Raw genomic sequence first — 23,173 nt, 5'->3', positions numbered from 1 at the left:
GATGGTGACTCCACCACTTCCCTGGGCAGCCTGTTCCAATGTCTAACAACCCTTTCGGTAAAGAAGTTCTTCCTAACATCCAGCCTAAAACTCCCCTGGCGCAACTTAAGCCCATTCCCCCTCGTCCTGTCACCAGGCACGTGGGAGAACAGGCCAACCCCCACCTCACTACAGCCTCCCTTGAGGTACCTATAGAGAGCGATAAGGTCGCCCCTGAGCCTCCTTTTCTCCAGGCTGAACAAGCCCAGCTCCCTCAGCCGCTCCTCGTAGGACTTGTTCTCCAGGCCCCTCACCAGCTTCGTCGCCCTTCTCTGCACCCGCTCAAGCACCTCGATGTCCTTCTTGTAGCGAGGGGCCCAAAACTGAACACAGTACTCGAGGTGCGGCCTCACCAGAGCTGAGTACAGGGGGACGATTACCTCCCTAGCCCTGCTGGTCACACTGTTTCTTATACAAGCCAGGATGCCGTTGGCCTTCTTGGCCACCTGAGCACACTGCTGGCTCATATTCAGCCGACTATCAACCATCACTCTCAGGTCCTTCTCTGCCTGGCAGCTCTCCAACCACTAATTTGTACATATTGTTTCTTGCAAGCTGTGAATTTGGCACGTGGTTTACATTTATGCATAGCTATCCTCTTAAATCTCATTTATTGATTTGAACATACCTCATATACATCAGGTATTGCCTCTGTCCTTGTGCAATAGTGAAGCACCAGTTAAATATGATGATAATTTTTAATTAGGTCTCCCCAGTGCTGAAATGGCTGTAGCCTCTGGTCTGTTCTCCATTACTTTGGTGGTCAGAAGTGGTTGACCTTTAGATTATGCCACAAAATCCATCTGTTGCTGCAGGCTTTTGTGAAGAGAGATGTAAAGTAATACTATCTCCTGACAGTCAGTTGCTCTGAGGATAGCCCTAACCAGTAATCAGTCCTCTGTTGTGATCTCAGAATCTGAAGGCCATAACTGGCCTCTGCCAAATTTCTCTTCCTTCCCCATTGCCAGCTTCCAGCTTATTCTTTTGGCAGCCTCATCCACAAGACTTTGTTAACAATCTGGTTTTTGCACTTTCAGTTATGTACCAGTCAACCTTCTATTTCTGTATCGTAGCCACTCTGACTTTTTCCCTAATTTAGCATTTTCAGTCCCACACCCTTAAAGATTGTTTAGAGAAATTATCCTCTTTTTTTGCCCTCAAATGTTGGTCGGCAGCATACTTTTGATAGTCTTTTGTCTACTGATCGACTAAAAGTTAGTTGCCCTAATGTCTTTTAAATATAGCTGTTGTAGCAACTTTTACTCATGTAAATGCCACTGACATGTCTGAAGTTTCTGAGTCCAATTTAAAATGAGACTGACAAATAGTTCTCCTAATTACAATGCAATGATGTTCTTGCTGCTTCACCTGCATTACGAAAATTATCAATGCCTTTTAATTATGCAAATTTTTCTCCTCTAACATGGTAAGCAGTGTTCTCATGAGTATTTTAGTTGTTTTCAGATACATTTGTGACATTTTCTAATATTAGCTTCCTTATGCTTTATCAGTCTCTAAACTCTAAACCTGTGATTTCTGCTAATTGAATGCTGTAATATCCTGTTCTTAGCGTACTTGTATGTCCTGTGGCAATAACATTATTCCATTTATCTGATGTCTTTATTAGATGTTTTTGTTTCATTTAGAAAAAGAAGAAAGGGTTAGTTTTTCTTGGCTCTGAGCATCTATTCAGAAAACTCCCACAGTCCACACCCATCACAAAATTATCCTCTTCTTATAAATAGTTTCATGATTCTTAGTTCTTTGCAGTGCCTTGTTATCCTTTTTAAAAGTACTTCAGTGGTACTCTCATTAAGCAGGAACTAATACACCCACTATTTGTTCTCAGACTCAAAAGCTAGATATGTTAATTGTATTTGTCTGCTTGTCATATACATATTACAAATTCATGGGAACATGCTCTTCCAAAACTTTTCTCATTTTGGTTTTTATGAGTGAATTCAGAAACTACAACATATAGGAAGTGTCACTCTATCAGTTTTGAGGAGTCCCTCTGGCTTGCTAAAGTTTCGAGTGGAGTATGATAAGGGACAGATACAATCAGTAAGAACTGTCTTATCTGTGGGAGTTTTCTCCATGAGATGGTTCAAGGGAAATCCTAAGAACCAATTTCAAGGTGACAGGTAGCTTACCTCCAGGTGAGATGTCCATAAGAGAACTTCGAAATATGTGCAGTTTTCTATCTGTCTTGGAATGTTTGTCTATAAACACGGAGGTGATAAGACTTCAAGTAGATCATAGGAATGGTGTAGTAGTAATTTAGATTATTGTTTGCGTAGTTTTATCAATATGATTATTATATGTTTTTACCATGGTTGGTCATCGAAGTTATATTCTGATGTCTATATGTTCCAAAATGTCTCATAATAGAGACAAGGATGCCATTTTTCTTGGTCCCACACAGTCTTCATTTAATAGTGTATCAGTTCATCAAATGAAAAAGTGTGTAATTTGCAATGAAGGTAGTAATCGTTTGTGACTATTTACTTATATTATTTGAAGGTTTTGAGATACTGGATACTTTGAGATACTACTGTATCTGTGTATCTGAACTGAAATCTGAGAATGTTCTGAGAACTGTAAACAATTAACTCTGATTTTTGTTAAATTTTGTTCAGATTGAATAGGTAGGTATGATAAAAAGGAAAAGATTGGTAAACAAAAGGTAAATAAAGTCCCGTATGTAAGAGTCAATATGATGTGTGTAAAGGAAATTAAAGAAAATATTTCTTCAGTAATGTTAATAAGTTTGATATAATGGACTCGGATTTTTAAAACACCTTTCATAAGGTGTCTCAGCAGAACTTCCTAAAGAAACTAATCTGCCATAGGAAAGAGGAGAGTTCTTCTCAAGATTAGTAACAGCTTAAATGATAGGAAATAATAAATGTCTGGTTTTCTACAATAAACATAGTTTACTGTCATAAACCTGCTAGGATATTTGCTGTGGAATGTGTTCATAAATTGTCTGGAAAAAGACATGAAAAGCAATGTGATAAAGGTTTTTAATGATGGAGAATTATTCAAAACTAAGACTGATTGTGAAGAGTTGCGGACTACTCAAAATTTTAATTGAATGGATGACAGAATTGCACATAAAATTCAGCATTGATACTGAATAATGTTTGGAGGGAAAAATCATCCTAACTATACAGACCTTGGGGCTTGTAGGCCATTGGTCTAAGAAAAATGTTCATGGTGCCAGAAATGAGTAAGGAGCTCCTCCCTGGCTGTTCAGCACCTTTCCTGGACTGTCACCTCTTGTCTGTAACAATCGACAATTCTTAATTTTGGTAATTTATAGTCGTTTTTACAGCAGCCTGTCAGAGTACATAGGTTTTGTAGAGGCCATTTGGAAGTTTTGGGTAGCTTGATGGGAAGGAATATGTCTTTTCTTCACTGTAAAGGTCCAGGGATGTAGAGGAGGTAGGTACCAATCCGTTTGCTGTAGCAACATGAAAAAGTCTGGTTGGTGGATGGTTGTGGCAAGTTGGCATCTGGTGAAAGATGTTTTAAAGCCTAACGGCACCTGCCTTACCCATTCTAGTGCACTGAGTGACAGGAGAGGGAGGGTAAAGTCTGGATCCAGAAACACCATGGACTTGGGACACATTTCTCTGGTCACGCATCAAACTCCTGTGGAAGGGGAATTGGAGAATGTGCTTATCTCCACTCCTTGCAAAAGTAGGATACCAAGAAGCATGTTAGCAGCCTCCTGGCAGAGGGTGACACCTCTAACAAATGCACAGGAAATGTGAGAAGAAAGGGCTTTCTATGTTGACCTCCTCTTTCTGGGTGCTGTTGATTAGAGCATTTGTCGAGCCTCTTGAGATTGGTCACAATTGGTCAGCCTGGAGACTGGAAACAGCTGGAGCTGTAGGAGATTTAGGCAGGGAAGAGAGGGAAGAACATTGATATTGTCTCAGCACCTAGATGAAGACCTGAGGGGAAGACATGGGGTCATCTTCTCCTAGAGTGACAAGAGTCAGGGTCAGGGCCTTGATTTTTTGGAAAGGTGGTAACCAAGTCCTTGTCTCTTCAGAATGGATTTTTAGCTGGAATCAGCTCAGGCAAGCTCTACCTTCTCAAGGACCATATCCAAGGTTTTCTCAAGGACTCCAAGAGGAGTATGATGGTGGTTTTACTCCTTTCTAGGACTGGCTGTACACAGAGTTATCCTGGGAGATGGGGCTATGGGTACCTCTAATAATGTGAAGGAATCCTGTCCTCCCCTCCCTCTGAATTATGCTTGCCATTTTTGTCCCATAGGATAAGTGTCCAGCCTCTCCTCATGGGTGTCTGCAGAGGGATGGCTAGCAAAACTGGGCTTGTGGGTGAGCAGGATCTGGGAGGCAGTGTACAAGAGGAAGAGAGTAAGTAAGGATCAGTGGGAGAAAAAATGGTGTCTTCTTGCAAGGTGCCCTCTTCCACATTCTGTGGTGTCACTCATTGCCTCCAGCTAAGGAACCTATCTGTCTCGTGTTTAGCAGCTTTGGCTGGCTGAGCATACATGCTGCAGGGGCATCTTAGAACCTGCATGAGCTTTTTGGTGGTGCCGTGGAGGTGTGGGGAAGACATCTGTGGATGGTCAACACCTTTCATTATTTAGAGTGACCATATTACTTCTTCCTGGACCAAGGGGCAATCTCTCTTTGTCCTGGGGCCTAGCAGAGGAAAGAAGCTGGCTTCTCAGGTACAGCAGTGAACTCAGCAGAGGGGTCCTTTTAAAGACACAATAAAGGACTCCTGTAGCCCTCCCTTGCCATTCCACGCAGTGCCACCAGCACAAGCCTGGATCTTGCTCTGGTTGGTTCCTGTCCTGCAGGTGGCTGGTAACTGCCGTGGGGCTGGGAGTGAGGTGGGTTAAGGGATGGAAAGAGTACTTTTAGGGAGGAAGAGGGAAGAAAGCTGACTGAGGGGAACAGGCCCTGCTCCTGCTGCGGCGGTTAGCGTGTGCCCAACCCTCTGATTCACATGCTGGTAAGGTCGGTCAGTCCATCTCCATGTGCTGGCTACGAGCTCGGTTTGCACAGTAGCCACTTGAAATGAAGAGCTGTGTTGTGTACCAGGAGCAAAGAGCTTTAGGCCTGGGAGGTGGACTTTTAGTCCAACCCAGTCCAGTAGTCAGTGAAGAGAAGCAGTAATATGTCATATAGTTGAGCTGTCATGAATCCCATTAGTAAATCAAGGATCACAGTACTAGGAGTTGCAAATAGTTCGTAGACTGAAGTATGTTCAAACAAACAAAACGTGTAGAACAGCTATGACAAGTAGGTACATTAAAATGATATATTTACTGTAATTTATGAGTGAAGCCAAAGTCTAAATTCACCGAGTAAATAAATGATTCAAAATGATTAATTTACTTTTATTAAGTGAGAGGACTGAAGAGTGCTAAGTTCTGAGCAACTGGCATGTGATAATGACTGCTCCTGCAGAAAAGCACAATGGGAAGTTGTCTGAGTCACTCACATCTACCACTGGCTTTTCTGTAAATTATAAGTCATTAAAGGCCAATATGTCTACTCTGGTAGTAACTTTTACCTTACTAAAATGTTTTTAATTTAAAATTTTCCTCATAGCACTAGAAGCTGAAACACTTATTTTGAGCATCCTGGGGAAAGTAACCATGATCTAAATCTGATCCAGTAAGCGAATGCCTTATTTTGTATTACTTTATTGAGGGATAAAAAGCTAATTTAAATTTTTTCATTGTCAATTCATTTCTTGTTTTCACTGCAATCAGTGCCAATTTTGCTTGGCATTTCAGTGCTCTTAGGACACGTATCTTCTAAGAATAGAGTGAGAACATCACCTTATTTCTTACAGATCATCAGATGACCACCAGATGGGGGAATCTTTTTGTCTTGGACTGAGTTTAAATCAACAGTTTAGATGTGAAAGACTCGATATCTCATTAGCAATCCCTTGATCCACCCAGTTCCCCTGGCTGCTGTTTTAGAATGATAATCCCAATCATTCTTCCAATCTTTATAAGCAATCAGTTTTAAGTGCAACTCTTAGAAGATAAGACTTTTCCTGTCAGTCCTACCAAAAAAAAAAAAAAAGAAAAACAGGTGAGCTAGAGGCTTTGATTAGATAGGTATTCCTTTTAAGTCAGTTTTAGTCATTGTAGATTTTGTTTCTGCATGCTTGAAAATGAGCCTCCTAGCCAATTTAGATTGGCTTGAGTACTTCAAATAGTGCAATAAATCTTTTCTGTAATGCACAAAATTATTTTTAACCTGACATAAAGGTAACTTCCAGGTACCTTAACCTTTCCAAAAGGATCATAGATTTGGTTGAACTTCAAAACCCCTTTAAAATCCCCAAATCATCTGACAAAACACCTTCTCACTTAGATTAATACTTTCTTTAATACAGTGCCACTCATATTACTTGCTCTCTCTACTGTGCAGTCAGGGCCTTTGTAAGGTATTTGCTAAAAAGCTAGAATTTTGAGTGTAAATAGAAATTGAGTTTATTCCTTTTCCTGGAACAGTGATGAGATCATCGCATCAGCTTTGTATTGTGATGTGATTAAGTTTGCACTGTGACTCAGTTACCTTGTCCTGGAGGACAAAGTTATAAAATTGACTGCCGCTGTAGGTATGGGAGCAAAAGGCAGTATCATGTGGCAGACATCCAGATACTCATTCTGCGTCTGAAAACATTAAGCCCTGTGTTTTTAAAACTATACAACATGAGTGTGTAATGACTTTTTTAATGAGAATCTGTCTGGTTTCATTTCCATAACAGTGTTAATATTTAAATTATTGACCTAATCAGGTTAAGTGTATGAGCTGCACCATCTAATTTCAAGGCACACCTTGTTCATGGTAGTTGTGCAATGGCAAACTCAAAACAATGATGTAATTAGCTGCACATCAGCAAAAATGTCTGAAGGGTTTTAACTTGAAACCTCTAAGAGAAGACAAACTGCTTTATGAAGTTGAAAATGCTTTATTTGGAACCTGCGCATATTTATTATGGGTATTATCATGTGATAATAGTACTTCACAACCTGTTTTTTCATAGTCAAAAAGAAAATGAGAGGAAAAAATATCCAGTTCACATCCTGATTAGATCATAGCTGAAAGCTGTGTTGTCGGTAGCCTTTTGTACACAGTTCGATACGACTGTCTGTTCAGCTGAAGCCAAGACTGCCGTAGTGGCGTTGCTGTAAGGTAAGTGTAAAAGGTTCACTGCCCCATCTGCGTGGGCAAAGTTTCTCAGAACCCTTGCATTCATTAGGATTGCTTTTAGCCGGTGGTATCCATTTCCTGAACACTAAATTCACCCGCAAGATAAAAGCAAAAAGCCGACGCATGTATAAAAGAAAATGTTTGTTCCTCTGCTGATACTCAAATACAACGTATTTTGAGATAACAAAAGCTACAAAGAATAGTTTTCTCCCTTAATCATGTAAGTCAAGATTGAAGTTTAACTTGTCTCAACAAGTATCTCATGGCCAAACAAACAGTGCACCACAAAGCTGGTTAACATTCAGCCACAGCAGCTGGACTCATATTTATTAAAATTTTCAATAGGACTTGCTTGACACTTTTACAGAAAAGTCGCTTCCCTATTTTTTTTTCGCAGTAGATGTTGCCTTCTAGGCTGTTTCTTCAATCTATGCGTCAAAATGGGGATGTAAAGGTCAATCTTTGCTGTATTGCAATTACAAAGAAAAACATTTTGTCTTTAAGCGAATGTTCTCCTATCCAAATTAAACTGTTCACTTTCTACAGGAAAAAGACTTTTTAATATGGCAATTCAGTGGATTTTCTGTTTATGGAAGGACAGATCCTCCCTCTGTTGTGGACTTACTTCTACAAGTTTTATCTCTTTGTGAGACAACACAGCTGACTGTATGGCACCCAAGTGTTTTACAACCAGGAGTAAAATGAGTTAGTGTAAAGCACCATCAGTGGTGGTTCAAGCCAGCCCACTTAGCATTGCAATTAGTGGGTGCATATATACATAGATTTCACATTCTAGCTAAGTGGCTGGTAATTTCTTAAACTGTTTAAACTCAGGTACTTGTGATTGATTTACTTAATTGCATGATTTTAATTTAGGAAAAATTTGTTTAACTACACAATGCAAAAGATAAGCTGGAGTATCTGTGGTAACTCAGTGCCAGACAGCCTTCCATGTGGTGAGGAAGAACAATTTAAGTAGATATGTTGTAATTTCTATGTTCAATTCTTGACACTCTGTTAGATAGTTCCTTGTGTAGTCCCACTTAGACAATCACAACTGGGTGATAATAAAAATAATTTTATTAAGAGGAAATGTCCTTCCCAAGCGCATGAGCTGCACAGAAAACCCTTCGCTTTGTTCTGTCTGCTATGAAGTATTTATGCAGAGTTGTCTTGTGTTGCCCTTCTTTTTATGTTGTCAGGGGTGAGTGACTAGCAACTTGAGTTTACCCTTAAATAAAGTGAACCTTGGCCTTCCATGACATCTTTTATCAACACTAATACAGTGTATTGCCATTCATGTCACTAGTTAGTGACATCATATTTGACTTGCAGTCTTCTCTTTTGTTGGTGATAGAAGACTGCCTGGTTGAAGAGTTTTGTTCCCTAGAGAAAAAAAAAAAAAAGAAAAAAATGAAAAAAAAAAGTGGTTTATCTTCTCTTTGCAAGTTTCTGCTGTAAATCATTTAACCTTGTCTTAGAGCCCTTCTGTTTTTGCAGTTGCAGCAAAGAAATTCTGCAGTGTTTATATTCATCTGTATCTTGAAATATGATTATAAAGAACAGCAAGATGGTATTACAGTGGGGACAGCTGCAAGGGTTTCTCTCATCCATAGACTGCCAGGAGCTGGATCTCGGTGAATTGACAAAAGCATAGGAAAGCTTCTCGGGAGTCTGTTCCTGCCAGTCACCGATGAAACTGGTAGTCAGCCAAGTGTGAGTTGAGGTAGGGAGAGGAAAATGGGGAATGAAATCGTCAAAACACTACTTGCCTGATATCACTAAAGCAGCAGGGCTCAGGGTGAAGCATATGGAGTCCAAACAGAACTGAAATGGCTAATATTGTCAAAAAAACAGAACGTGAATGACTGAAGACTTGTGGTTTTCTACAGTGGGAGATGCAGGAAGTGGGTATGATCTCGGAAGTAACTGTGAAGGCTTGCTTGCAAGTTGGCCTGCAGAACTATCCATTCTGCATGAAACCTTACTCAGTCTGTTCATTTGGAACAAGTAATGCAAGTCTGAAAATATGTGTGTGTCTGCATTAGGTGTGGTGTTGGCTGCCATTTTGGCTGATGGTTGTTTCATGAGTGACGTGGCAGTATTCAGCCAATCTGTAATGGCTGGTCCTTAATGACCCTGGATGTGGGGAATCACATAAGGGACAACCTATTCTCAATTTTAGAGAGCAGCAAGAATGAAAAGTCTTTATTGCAGTGGCTGGCATACCGGGGACTCATGTTCCTGTGGGAAGTTTCTTACCTGCTTGTTTGGAAATGTGTTGGCTTTTCAAGACCTGCCCCTGGGGACTGGTGCTGTGCTGGTATTTGGAAGCTGGGAGCCCAGTGTGATTATGAGGAGATACAGGAGCCATCCAAAAAGCAGAGCTGTCATGTTCGGCAGTGAGAAATACTCTCTCTTTTCACAGGGACAGATGTTTTCCTTCCAGTTGTACAGTGAAACCGATGGTTCTGAAACCTGCACCCTGTTAATTTGATACATAATTCAAGGCCAGCGTAATTCCCAGTGACTATCACTGCTGTTTTTGTTATGGAGTCCTAATTTATTGTTTCTGTGGGCACGAAAGTATTGCCGGACTCATTTGGTGTTTCAGTGCACTGTAATTTTACTTACTGCAATTCTGTTGAGATTGCCAAGCTGTGTCATCTGTTGGGCTCATCACTATTACTTCCTTTTGACCTCCTCTCTGTAATTGCACACACATGACTTTCTAGCTGCTATAAAGATACCTAAATGCAACTGGGCTCATTTAAAAAAATAAAAATAATAATAATAAAAAAAATGTGAATAAACCAAAATATTTCTCTGTGAGGCCAGTGAGGACCAATTAGGTAGCTGTTTGCTTTCTGCCAGGCAGCCAGAGCCATCTGTCACATGACAATGAGCAAGCACAGATTTCAGAAGTCCATTTGTTTTTATGACCGTTTTTACAATTTTATGGAAATTGAACCATTACATAAAGCATAATTTTCCTCAGAATCGATGTTTTAGATACTTATTTCCCTGTTCAGTCATTTGCATATCTAGTTGCTTTATATATAAAGCACGAATACAATGATGCTTTTCTCCCCTAATAAAAAAATCTTCAGACCTAAGTTTTGCCTTTTTCCAGTGTATGAAGGACTGCCTATGATTGGTACTAAAGGAAAACCCCAAGGGCTTTAGGTCCAAGTTTTATGTGTGCATAGAAATTATGTCAAGAGAGGTTATAAAGGAACTAATGTTTAATGCTTTATTGCTTAGCTTAAAATCATGGTCCATAATGTTTTTAAAGAAGGTTCTGTTGCTCTTTTTATTTTTCAGCTATGTTCTTTTCATATTCTGGGGTAGCTCTTAATGTAACTCATGATATTCCTGCTATTCTTGGAATGGTAAATCTAAAACATTCCGTTAAGTTGTGCAGATTTTTTGTAGTTGAAGTCCTGTGTTCAAGTTCAGATTACAACCACTGTGAGCAAGAGATTTCTACTTTTGCTTCATCCTCAGCAAAAGTTAATGCTATATAAAGGTTCTGCTCAGGGGAAGCTAAGGATTTTGCGTACCAGATCAGGATTTAATTGCACCAACAGGTCTGTATAAGGACAGTTTGACAGCATCTCCTTACATCACTCTGGCTTCATCAAGGCATAGTATTCTTTTATTTTCATGAAGAACATTTTAAATCAAGAAAAGAGACAAAGTCAAGTTGGAGCTATTATTTTTTTTTGAGGCTGCATGCATTAAAATTAAAATTCCTCGGTAAACTGCAAATACTTGGCAGTTCCTAGGGGTTTGGCCAGTTCATTTGTGCACCACAGGCATGGCTGCTCAAGTGTTTGTGTCCTTAGATATGTAAGCATTTATGAAATTGGTAATTGCTTGGTTGCTTGCATACTTCTCCTATACAGTAATTGCCATTTAAAGGTCAGCACTTTCCAATATGTTCTGGGTGTCACTGTTTTTCCTAATAGTGAGAAGGTGAGTTATCTGTAATAATTTTTCTTATACAAGCGTATAAGCATTTGAAATTACTTTGAATCATCATAGCATGAAATATGGCAGCAAAAGATTTAGGGTCGGTTATATTAGTTGCTGTGCCCATGAAAAGAAAAGAAGGCCACCCCTAACCTGTGGAGCATATCAATGAAAGTTGGATATAACTCCAAACAAACTTTGCAGTCAGACCATTTTGTGGTTTTACAGAGAAATATAAAGGATGACAGCTGCTGGAATTCAGGGGTCTTAATCGAGAGTTGAATTGTTAGTCCATAAACAACATCAGTGCTGGAAAGAGAGCTACAGGAGTCAACATCTAAAAAGGATTGCGAGTTGCTTGTCAGAAGCTATTTTAGGAGAAAAGCTGACAAAGAGAAAAAGAGACTATGAAGGACATTTGAACATGAGAGAGCCTTCTCTTTAGTGAGGGGAGCTCCCATGAGACCAGCAGGGTGCAGCGTAGCTGGGAGGTGGTATTCTCTTCAGGTCCAGCAAGGTGAGGGCAGGTGGGAAGAGAAATCGGAGGGGCTTGTGAGGAGGGCACAAGCTCTGTCTGTGGCCCCATTTTGCCAAAGCTGATGCTTGAGGCCAGCAGGGATTATTGTTTGGCAGACTGAAATTAGTCTGAAGTGGTACCTCAGGGAGTCACTGGCATGCAGATGACAGATGAACTGGTGTTTGTAGATGAGGTCACCAGCAACAGGGTGGCAAGTGTTTATTTTTAATGTCATATTGATGTTGGGCTTGCTTATGCGCATGTGTAACATGATCCTGCAACACTGTGTGGAAGTCTTCTACAGCACCTTGCAGACACCCGTCAGGACTGCAGTCCCCTTTCCTGATGAAGTTGTTGTGGACAGCTGGGTCTAATGGATGTAAATGGATTGCCCTACCCAGTTCTGTTAAGTCAAATATTTTAAACTCACTAGTTACAGAGGATAGAAACTGTGATAATGGTTATTTTCTGGGTTATAAAGACATTTTGTACGTTCTGAAAATCAGTTGAGAACACTGCTAGCAACAACGCCAAAAATCAAAATCAAACAAGACTGAGAGCCCTCTTCAGTTCAATAATGACCCTGAGGTTTTATGAATCTTCTATAGTGCTTAGATAATACCCCTTAGAGTTGGCAATTTTATAACTTTACAACAACCCTGGAGCACGCCTTTGTGTGCATTATGGATGTGCTGATGGGCAGAAAATAGCGTCAAAGTGGAAGGTGTCAAGGAACATCCAAAATCAATTAACAATTATACAGCGTGGGGGAGACATTCCTTGTCTCCCTGCAACTAGCCCTTGAGACAGCGCGCCGCTCAGCCTGCCAGGAGACCCGTGTGTTTCCAAGTTAGCTGTGGAAATTGCTTTGAACTTGGAGCAAACCTGCACACACATACAAATTAGAAGACGACAAAACGTGTGGAATGAAATCTTGGCCTTATCAAAGTCAAACGGAGTTTGTCGCTGACTTCAGTGGAACAAGAATTTTATCCATAAAGAGGGGAAAAAATTTTTTTTGAACTCTAAAATCAGAGCTAAGCTGTCTGAAGTACTTTTTTTTTTTTTTTTTTGGTCACAGATACCTGCTTGTTTTCGCACGTATTTGCAGGATCTGAAGGCCACGAAGTCTTTGTAATTTTGTGTCTGCAATCCCCGGCTATAATAATGCTTGCCAAAGCACACCTGGAACACTCATGCTTTTGTAACTTTCATTTCTTGTTTTTATGGTCCAGCAACATTGCTCAGGCCTGTTCAAATGAGTTGGCAATTAGTAACGTAAATACAACCTGTCCGACTTGATCTGTTCTTCCCACATGCACTTTCTGTCTGTCTCTCTCCAGCTGAACCATTTATAAAGAGACAAGTGCTGCGATGGGGTGGATGTCAGAAAGGTTTTTACCACTTAGGATGAGCTCTTTTGGAGGAAAAAAATACCATGTGGCCACCCTCATGAGCATGCAGTGTCTCTGAGAGCACGCTGCCCTTGGGTGGTCCTTTTCTTCAGTTGCATAACCTGGCAAGAGTTACCATTATTTTACAGTAAATAACCCATAAATCGGTTGAGCATATGCTCTTTGAAACATCCAGTCCCATGTACCTGCTGAGAGCATGTCTAAAACATGAAACGCCAGATTAAGCACCTCACAAAAGGCCCTTGCAAATATCTGGGATTTTTTGTCGTTTTTTTTGGCTGTTTAGTTTTTATTTAAAAATAAATAAATAAATAAAATCCTGCCATAGATTCCAAACTGGTCCAATAGCTAGAGCACTCCCCTGGCAAACAGGAGGGCAGGCTTCCCTTCCCCAAGCCAGCAGTGAAGTGAGGAGGCCGTGCCTCGATCGCGGTGTTCTTCACTCGTGGGGAACTGCCTGACCCTCCCTGCCTCTCCCCATCTGTGAGAAGCTCTGTCACAGCAGCAAAAAAAAACACAATGTTCACTTGCCTGGAAAAGAGGAGAGGACTGCAAGAGCCTGTGAGCCTGTAGCCTTGTGTAGGGGCACTGAGAAAAGGTGTGGAGTTGCCCCCCATGCAGTTTTTCTTGCCCTTCTGAACCTCAGCCCGCCCCGTGCTCTGTGCAGGTGTCTAGGTCTCCATTCTGGATTGCTGACCCCTAAAATGTTGTCATTACAGCCTCTACTCTGTAGGGTCTAAAAGTTTTATTGGGTCTGGCCCTTAATTATACCAACGTGGGGCTTTGCTACCTTGAAAGAGTAAGTGTACAAGCCTACAGAAAGAATGGCAGTGATGGAGCTGATGTACCTTCTCTGGACAATAACACCTTGCAGAGGGCTGTATTTTCAAGTATCTGTATTTACTACGCTTGAACATGATCAATGAATCCATCCGTTTTATTTCAGGTAGCTTCTCACCTGCTCAGGTCTGTGTTTGCAGTATCTCCTTGGTCGTAATGCCGCCCTGTGAGGAGGAGCGGCTGCGTGTTTCTGACTGTGTTGTTGTGAATTGTGAGTGACAAACCAAGTGGTGGGCTTTCTGTGCTGCACTGCCCGTGAATAGCTCCGTGCTGACAGCCTGGGAGGAAAAGTACCTTTAAATGGGATAGGCACAAATGGTCAGCAGCGCTGGGAGGCTTTCTCCTCCAGCCAGGCATTGTGCCTCATTTCTGAAGCTGCCATCCCATTCACTTCTTTGCTGGGCTGTCACGTCAGCTACGGTGATGCTTTTGACACCACTATATTTTGTGACATTTGCTCTTTAAAAATGAGAATAAGGTCACTCTAAGCAGCTGTGAATAGCCATCAGCTCTCAATCACCATCAGCCCAGACTGCATTTGAAACGGTGGCTTTGGGGCTGAAAAGATGCGGTGTTCGACTGGCAGTCCCTGAGCCGCTTCAAGGTGGTGCAGGAATCAGGAGTCTGAGGTATGCATCTTAAACTGTGGGGACAGCACTTACTGTGAAGACATTATTTGAGATAGTGTCTCGAGGGCAACAGGAATATGCTTAACTCTTTGATTTTTTTTTTTTTTCCCAGAAAACTTATCATTTCTTCTAAATATATTTCATATTCTCCATAGGATCCCAGCTAATGCACAGATAAAAAATGGTGATTGTTTTTACTGCAGTATTAGCTGATGCTACAGTTCCCATTCACAGAAAACCCTCTGGCTGGGGATAAGTGGTACTTCAGCACGTGCTGATGTTGAAGCGATGCTAACGTTTGAGCTACGACTACCTGGTGGCTCCAGTAAACCAGCCCACGGCAGCTCCCGTGTTGTTTGTGTGGCTGCTCTCTGTCAGCGCTGGCAAAGTTGAGTGAGAACTTGAGCTAACTGATCCTACAAGGATAATTAGCTTAATTGTGTTAAATTTTGAGGAAAAGGTAGGAAGCATCACTTTGAGGTTAAAATATTGAGGCGTGTTTGGGAAAGAAGGCCAAGTTTATGTGGAAGAGCATTTATGAAATGACTTGCTTGTGTCTGTGTATACAGACATAGTGATGGCATGTAAAAGACATCTCCAGCAGCTGTTTATTTGAGAATATAACATTTGAAGGTGCAACTAAATATGCTCCTGAGTCCTCTCTTCAACAACAACAACAACAAAATTACTTATTTTAATCAAAGAAATATTTTATGTCGTTTCCCAATTTCAGTACAGTTTGCTTCACAGACATCAAGCTTGCAGTTTATTTGAAAACTCAACAAAGCAGGAGAATTTCTTTCTCTTCAATATGGTAGGAGAGCAGTTTAGTATTAGGTCCTTTAACTCAGTCATAAATTAACAAAATGTGAGTTTTGACAAACCAGAGAAAGCAGTATTATGAAACAATAAGCCTTAAGAAAGGAGATTATCTCTTAGATTTCCATGTTTTCTTGAAAATTGAATTGCAAAAGTCATTTAGATCAAGAATCCAATACCAAGCACCATAATACTTGAACAGCTATTCTAAATGTTAGGAAACACTGATCTTTACATATCAGTTATGGTTTCTTTATGTATGACTCATCCTTGTTTAATAGAATTGAAGAGAGGGAAAGCTTTGGAATGGTTATTAGCTTAATAAAGCAACATCATTTTGGGATTCTTACTAAATTCCAATGAGTATACAACTAAACTGAGATTTAATTACATTTTTAATTAAAGGAATAGGTATCGATTATGTCACTGAATATGTGTTGTAGCCAGCCCTAACAAATCAGTGTTATTACAAGAGATCACTGAAGCAGTTATTAAAATTCTGAGTGAGCTAGAACTGGGCTGGATAAAAAGATAGAGTCATGCTGGGAAGGAGAAAAAGGTAATGAGATGCATAAAAATACATGTGTTTCCAAAAGTTTGATTGCTGACAGTTTGCTGTGTTATCATAATTTATTTTTATCTATAGAACAAAGTGAAGATAAAAACAGAGCAATTTTTAAATAGGAAACAAAGTTTTATCTCTGTTCTTGAAAGCGAATAGTGATTCCTAAGATCAGTCAATGTTTCACATGACCTTTACATGAAGCAGGATCTCATCTACCTTATGTGAGATACCCTCTGGTCACTCAGATTTCCTACACAACATAATATAAAAGGGGCAAGCAAGTGTTAGTGGTCAGAGCAATAGCAGCATGAGGGTACTGGCCAAAAGTGATGGCCAGGTGCAGCCGGGGCCACTCGCCCTGTACCCAGCCTGTGCCTTGCCTGCTGCTGCAGCATCGGTGCTCTCCTCTGCCCTGTGTGAGGTGAGTCTGTGGTGTGGATGCCTCTTGGTGGGCAGAAAACAGCTTTCTGAACTCCGGTAATGGGGAGTGGGTGTGGAAGCCTGCTGTGAGGCTCTACAGCTGCATTTTGTCCACATGGGTTTTCGCTAGTGCCCCTTATTTTGTGCGAAGCTGTTAGCTGATGCTCTCAAAAAATATATGCCCCGAGTTCGTCTGAAACTTAATTTAAAAAATCTGCAGGCTGCTGCGGCTGCTGTTAAAGGCCTGATACTTTCCCTCCTTGTGGTACCACCTTTACTGCTGACAGGATCTTACTGAAGCATTTTGCTATGTGGTGCAGAAGACCCCTCAGATGGACATCACAGAAACCCCATTGCCTCTGTCTGGAAGTTACTCTGGTCAGTGAAGTATAACAAGGAGATGGAGTAGATGATCTCATAGGTCTTTCTGTTCCTATCTGTTATAATTTCTGTGCGTATAAAGCCGTTTTAATCCTTCCCATTCAAACGCATTGTGCCCACAGAAATGTATTCTTAATAATGGCACAAGGCGTGCTGCAACACAGGCAGATTTGGGAAATTCCAATGGACTAAGTCATTAACTGAAGTAGAACATTTCAGAATTTAAAAAACAAAGGTATAAGATTTTATAACTTTAATAATGTATTTTGAACATTCTCTGTGTAATGCATGAAGGCCGACCTGTTTGAAGAACACGGCGGTGGTGCGGATTTCAGCACGCAAGCATTAGGTTGTATTAGTATGAGAGGTGTCTGTAGCCTTTACTTGACCTCAGGGTTTTATGGAGCAGGATCCAGTCTTCAGCGGCAGCTCCCCCTTCGCCCCCTGTGACCTCTTCCTCTTTCAAGTGTGCGGGGTGAACAAGGGCCATGAGCAAAGAATGTGGCCGTGGCGGAGGAGCTGCAGAGGCTGTGGCAAGTGTTTAGCAGAGGCAGGAGCGCTCCTCGGCACAGAAAAGCAACATCTTGAGGCTGAAGCACTTTTCTCTTTCAGTAACTGTATTGCCACAATTTCATATGTCTTCCTTCTAAAATTCAGGACCCAGATTACCAAATGTCTTCTGTAAGTACAGGATGAGAATGAAAGAAGGATGGATGACAGAAATACAAACAGAGGGGTTCAAAGATAACCTCAGGAGACTAAAAAGGCTTAATGACCTGTAATCAGGATTTACCAATGATTTGTACTTAGGTAATTGTTCACTGTTTTTTTTCCCAACACACAGGATAGATCTTCGTTTACTACAGACAGAGCCCTGTTCCTGCTTAACTGCAGGATGTTATGATTATAGCTGTAGTGACACTGGTGTTTCAGAATCACCGCTGATAAATGATGGTGGGCTGGTAGCTGTAAATACAGCTTCTCTTGTGATTTAAGAGGGAGACTTGAAGGCATATCGCCTGGATGCTTGATCAATGGTAAATCGGGCCAGCCATGGCATGTTAAAGCTTAAAAGTCCTTGCCACGTTTGGGGATTAAAAATTGTCGTTTCAAGCATTAACTCCCGGTATCAAAATAATCAGCTGCTCAGGTCCTTTTCCTTTCCTTTTTGCCAAGATTTACTTACCTTTGTAAGCAAGAACTGACACGCAAACCTTTTTTTTTTTTTTTTTTCCTTTTTCTTCGGTAATTTTTTTGAGGTAGGAGAGCTTCTTCAGCAAGCTGCCAAGTGTTCGGTGTCTGTGCCACAGTGCCATGCAAGTTCATGCCGTGCCCCCCGTGACCGTCCCATTCCCATGGCTCACTGGTCAGGAAATGTGCAGCCACTTGTAGCCATGCACTTACGCAGCGTAAGGCTGGCGATGCCATAAACCAGTCATCAGAGATCAGTGTGATAAAAAACAGCCACAGCAAAATCAGCTCTCGTCAGGATTCACTTGACACAGAAGGGCATACGGCTTCGGTCGTTCATTCCCTGCTCTGTAGGTGACAGCCCTGGGCAGGCAATATTCCTAGTGACTGACGAGTGGCAAGAAAACATTGAATATGCAGGTGCTGCCATTGCAGTGTTTTTTAACCTGGTTCCTCTCAGAGAAAACCCCACATGCCCTGATCTGAAGGCTGATACATGCTTGGTTATTTTTTCCCTGAAGTGAAAAATGGAAACGACTGCGGGCTCGGATCTCCCTGGAATTCAGAACCAAGGGGGTTTGTATTTGCATTGGTGCTAAGAACAAAATCAGGATTGGCAGGCTGTGATGTGTGAATTTTTGCTCATACAGGGACTCAGAACGAGAGTGAATCTTATTAATTAAGCCAAGACATCTCAGATAGTTTGCGCCTAAACTTCAGCCCTGTTTGGTAAAAGGGACTTTCTCTTGGGTCTCTTTAATGTCACATTCCATTTACAAGTGTAACAAATGCTGTGACTTGTTTCCCTCTCCCCCCATCCCACAGAAGACGACAGAGGAATTTCTTGCTCTGCCTTTGATAACCGTTCTTTCTTTTTGTTCCAGATAACTTCAAACGAGAAGCGCTTGGAGAGCCTGAAGAGTGATGGCGATGCTCTTATCCAAACTCTAGAGAGCCTGGCCCAGGCTGCCAGGTGAGTTCCCTCAGGCTTTCAGGAATTTCCAGGGATGAGAGCTCTCTCCTCCTCTTTTGTCTTCACTGGCCTTCTGCTGTAATTGCCTCCGTGCAGTACAAGCTTCTCAGGTTTCTGTCCCTGGCCCCCCTCCCTGCACGGCTCCCCTCCAAAACCCTCATTCAGAGCTTTCTGGCAGCTCACCGCTGCGGCACGCTTTGATCCCCAGCTGCGGCTAGCCACAGTGTGCTGCGCGCTCGGGCTCAATGTGTGTGCACATGTGGCAGCTTAATTTGTAATTTATTTATTTATTTTATCCCAAACAATTCGCCTCTTTATGACCGGATGCTGGTCAGTGTTTCTTGGCGCAGTGGGCTAGATGCACAATGTGGTATTTGTGCCCTGTCTTAAAGTAATTGTGTTTTGTACACTTGCTGATTTTGTTTGAATGTGCAGCTGAAGAGCAGAGCTGCTTTTGTTTGAGAATACCTGCGGCTTCTCAGAGAAGGCACCAGACACTGGGGGATGCCATGGCCTCTGCGAGAACAGAGGTGCTGGTCCCAAAGGCTTGGCCAAACCTCGGCTCATCTCCCTTAGACCTTCACTCATCTAATCCCAGTTGGACATAGGAATGAATGAATTACTGTTCTCTGCCCTGAAAAAAAAAAAAAAAAAAAAAAAAAAGGAAAGAAAAAAGAAAAAAGAATTGCACTTGTGCTGTGGGCTGTTAGGCTGCGTTTCACTCCCAATCACATGAAATTGTTAGATTGTGTTTTATCGATCATTTTTGAAACACTACGGTGGTGTTTCCAGTGCTCTTTGTGCTTCCAAATGGCTTCACGTGGGTCGGTTGTTTGGGACAGTCAGCTCCTCGGTATTACAGCAGGGTGTACCTTGTGTTGGAAGGAAGGGGGGGCGAGGGCAGATGTAGAGAGGAAATGGTCAGGAAGTGGTGAGTGTGAGGAGCTGCACGCTGAGGGCTGACCAAACCTGTCCTGACCAGCCTGCATCTCTCTCTCAAATGCTCAGCTGCTGACTCACAGCTTTTTGTGTGACACGTTAAATTATCTAACTAAAATAAAATGACAGCTCTCCCTAAGGGAGACACTGGCACCACCACTGAAGATGACAGTGGTGTGACAGCAAGGAAAGAAAGGGATTTTTCTTCTTTTAGAACTAGTTTTCACTCTCTTTCAGCTCATTTCAGCGTTAGATGCACCAGACAGCCCATCCAGTAGCTGGCTTTGAATCCCCTTCTCTGGCTTCCTCTAATTGTCTGTTATCTGCACGTTTCTGTACTCAAAAAACACATACTAAAGAGTCCAAAATAAACACCGGTCTCTCTTATTTGACGTAAGATGCTCAGTACACTGGATTCGGTCCCATGTTAGTGCTGAGTGCTGTGATACACTGCGGTAGGCCGAGCTCCTCAGCTTGCAGCAGCAGTGGGAAGGCCCCCAGGAGCTCATGGATTTCACTTTCCCTCTGCCCATTCTTTGAGGAGCGTGTCCCTGTCCGTTCATCTGCTGAGGACACTGAGAGGCATCTAGCCTGGGTCTTGGGGCTGTGAGAGACTCACTCAGGCATGGATAAGTTGTTAACGGGTAGATGGGAGAAGCCTGGGTTTAGCAAGCTCAGTCAGCTTCAGCTTATGGAGGCTGTGGCTGTTCCACCATCTCCTCAAACTCCCTTGTCTTATGGGCCGTGCTTCCCAGAATATTCCTTGGTAGCAGTCACTCAGGTCTCCTCCTCTCACTTGTGCTTTGAGCCCTGCTAAGAAGCCTTTCTGAATTTCATGCTGAATTGGAAACATGAGTAGCCCGACCTCCCAGGCCCTTCCACCCATGTATTGTCACTGGGTCGAAGGGATTGAGGGGGGCTTTTGCTTCGCTTCTTTTTCGGACAGGTTTCTCATCTTTCAGTCCGCCTGCACAGTGGAAGGCAGATACCAGCCAGGCAGTGCACTGCTGGCAGAGGGACACTGCTTGCTGGGGTAGCAAGGTGCTGGCGGTGCTCTCCTGCTGCCGTGTAGCAGCTTGTACTGCCAAGCTCTTTCTCTGCTGTGTCCTCTCAGCTGGACAGATCAGGCAGTTTTGGGGTTGGTACCTGACAAAGCCATTCTGCTTAGTGCCTAGTTGGAATTAAATCCGAACTCTAAAATGTGGGACCTTAGCCGTTTGTTTTTCAGTTGCCAAGATGAATTTGTTTCAGATAACTAAGTTTTCTGGTTTAAACTGCTGCTCATTAAGAAATTGGTTTATGAAGTGTGGACTGATCGTTTGGATTTCACTGTTAGCTCTGTGTGCCCCTAAACACGGGGTGTCGGTAGGTATTTGTCATTAGCAGCTATTGAGGAAGCTGCAAATTGGTCTTGTGGCGTACTTTCTAAGTTAATGATGAGGGATGGTAAGCCTCTAAAAAAGCATTTCTATGGCCTTAGCAGTGCTTGTTAGATCCTCTTTTTCAGTGCTGGAAAAACCATGCATGTAAGAAAAACTCAGGTGAGGAAGTGAAGGGGGAAGACCACAGCACTGACTCTAAGACATACACGTAGTGGGGCGGGTGGGCAAAACCTCGAGAGGAGCTGCCTCCTTGTGCCAGGTAATTGGGAAGGCACACATAGGAGTCATTTGTCTGAGCAGCTATGAGAGTGCACGTGTGTGTGTGTGGATTCACGGGGCACAGTAAGTTATGTCTTCTATTTTACAGAGGAGATTGAGCAAGGTAGCGGTTGCTGTGAATTTCAGCTGAAATTCAGTTTTACGTGAGATTTGTTGCAGGACAAAATCACCTGTTGCATGTTGCTACTTAATAGTAAAAACGGGTAAAGTTACTCAATGACTATTAAGTTTTCCAACATAATGGCAAATGTGGGATTTCTACAAAAAGTTTTCCCTTGTCTAACAGATGCTACTATGTTCACTTTCTAGCTCTCACGCTGATGTTGCTGTTGCTTCCTTGGCATTTGAAATTCTGAGAACAGTGGGACACGAAAATCTGAAGACGACCAAGTGAGCTGTTTTTGACCAGCCCACTGAAGCGTGCAAGTTGTGCGTGCTGCTCAGCACCTCAGTCCTGAATGAACACCTTCAGATACGCAGAGCCGACCCAGCTAACTTAGCAAGCTAGCTGAGCCATAGTGTGACTGGGGGGGGGGGTGTTTCCAGGCAGGGAGGGAAAATGCCTTTTCCTCACCCTTCCCTCAAGGGTGGATTGTTGATTACTGTTTTACCGTATTGGTGTTACGTGATGTAGTGTGTATATTTGACAGCCAGAGTTTGAAAAGTGTAAATTAAATAAATAGCATAGTTACTCTCCAGTGCTAGTCACTGTGGAAATATCTTTTTACTAAAAAGTAAGACTATACGTGGTGGAGGCTGTGTGTGTGCAGATGTGGCACGTATGCATGATATCCTCATGCAAGAGTCCTCTGGCACTAGCAGATGTCAAGGTGATTAAGAAATTACATCCCGTTTTTTTCCCCCGGAGTGGCTCTGTCCGGCACTGCTTCCTGTTTGACACTGTTTGTGACTCTTTGTGACTGCCCCACCTGTGCAGCAGTTACCTGCGAGCTGCTGCGAGCAGCCTGCCCTCAGACAGCCCCGGTCTCCAGATGGCGAGGCACGAACAGCCCTAGATAAACAGACTGACCTCACCTTGCACTGCTTACTGGGATTGTTTTCTTGCGTAACCTTTCATATCACTGTTACTTTTTTCAGAGCTGGAAATTAGAGCTGGGGTTGCTAGAAATAGGAAAAAAATTACTGAACGCTTTGGGTAAAGTATTTTCTAATAATAGTCTTCTAGTGCAGGTGTGGCTGAGAGGTGAAGCTGGGTGACTCTAGGAGACATCTGTGCAGTCACAGTGCTGTTGCTCTGTAAGCAAAGTGAGGCAGCCTGTTGTGTAGTTCGGTTCAGCTCTCATCATCTGGGCATCCTAATATGAGCTGCGATCCCTTACAACTTAGACCCGTCGTGATTTTCTGCTGGGAAACTGCTGCACTGAAGCAGAACTGCCTGGGAGTGCTTGGTCTGGGCAGGGGCTGGTGCACGGTGCAGACACGTGCTGCCTGTGAAGCCACCAGCAGTTCAAGGCCCACTTTCCCTGCTTCCAGCTGCACAGACGCTGCCACGAGAGAAAGCGAGTCACATGCAGGTTGTATCTCACAGGAACTGAAGCCTGAGGACACCTGAAAATGAGTTT

The 23,173-nt window shown here is 42.4% G+C and overlaps 1 protein-coding gene across 5 annotated transcripts in view; it reads left to right on the top strand.

The window, feature by feature from the left end:
• Window positions 1-22,288, top strand: part of ULK4 (unc-51 like kinase 4) — a 233,796-nt gene extending 211,508 nt beyond the window's left edge. For all 5 annotated transcript variants that reach the window (XM_084509482.1, XM_084509481.1, XM_084509479.1 and 2 more), the window contains 2 exons: window positions 18,902-18,990; window positions 21,900-22,288. In XM_084509482.1, the coding sequence (XP_084365608.1) occupies window positions 18,902-18,990; window positions 21,900-21,984 (174 nt within the window). In that variant the 3' untranslated portion in view covers window positions 21,985-22,288. The remainder of the gene's footprint in view (window positions 1-18,901; window positions 18,991-21,899) is intronic.
• The last annotated feature ends 885 nt before the right edge of the window (window positions 22,289-23,173 follow it).

The sequence above is a fragment of the Aythya ferina genome (assembly GCF_964211825.1).
Source record: "Aythya ferina genome assembly, chromosome: 2".
Lineage (NCBI taxonomy): Eukaryota > Metazoa > Chordata > Aves > Anseriformes > Anatidae > Aythya > Aythya ferina.
The sequence above is the reverse complement of the archived record's forward strand: the minus strand, read 5'-3'. Positions and strand labels throughout refer to the sequence as shown.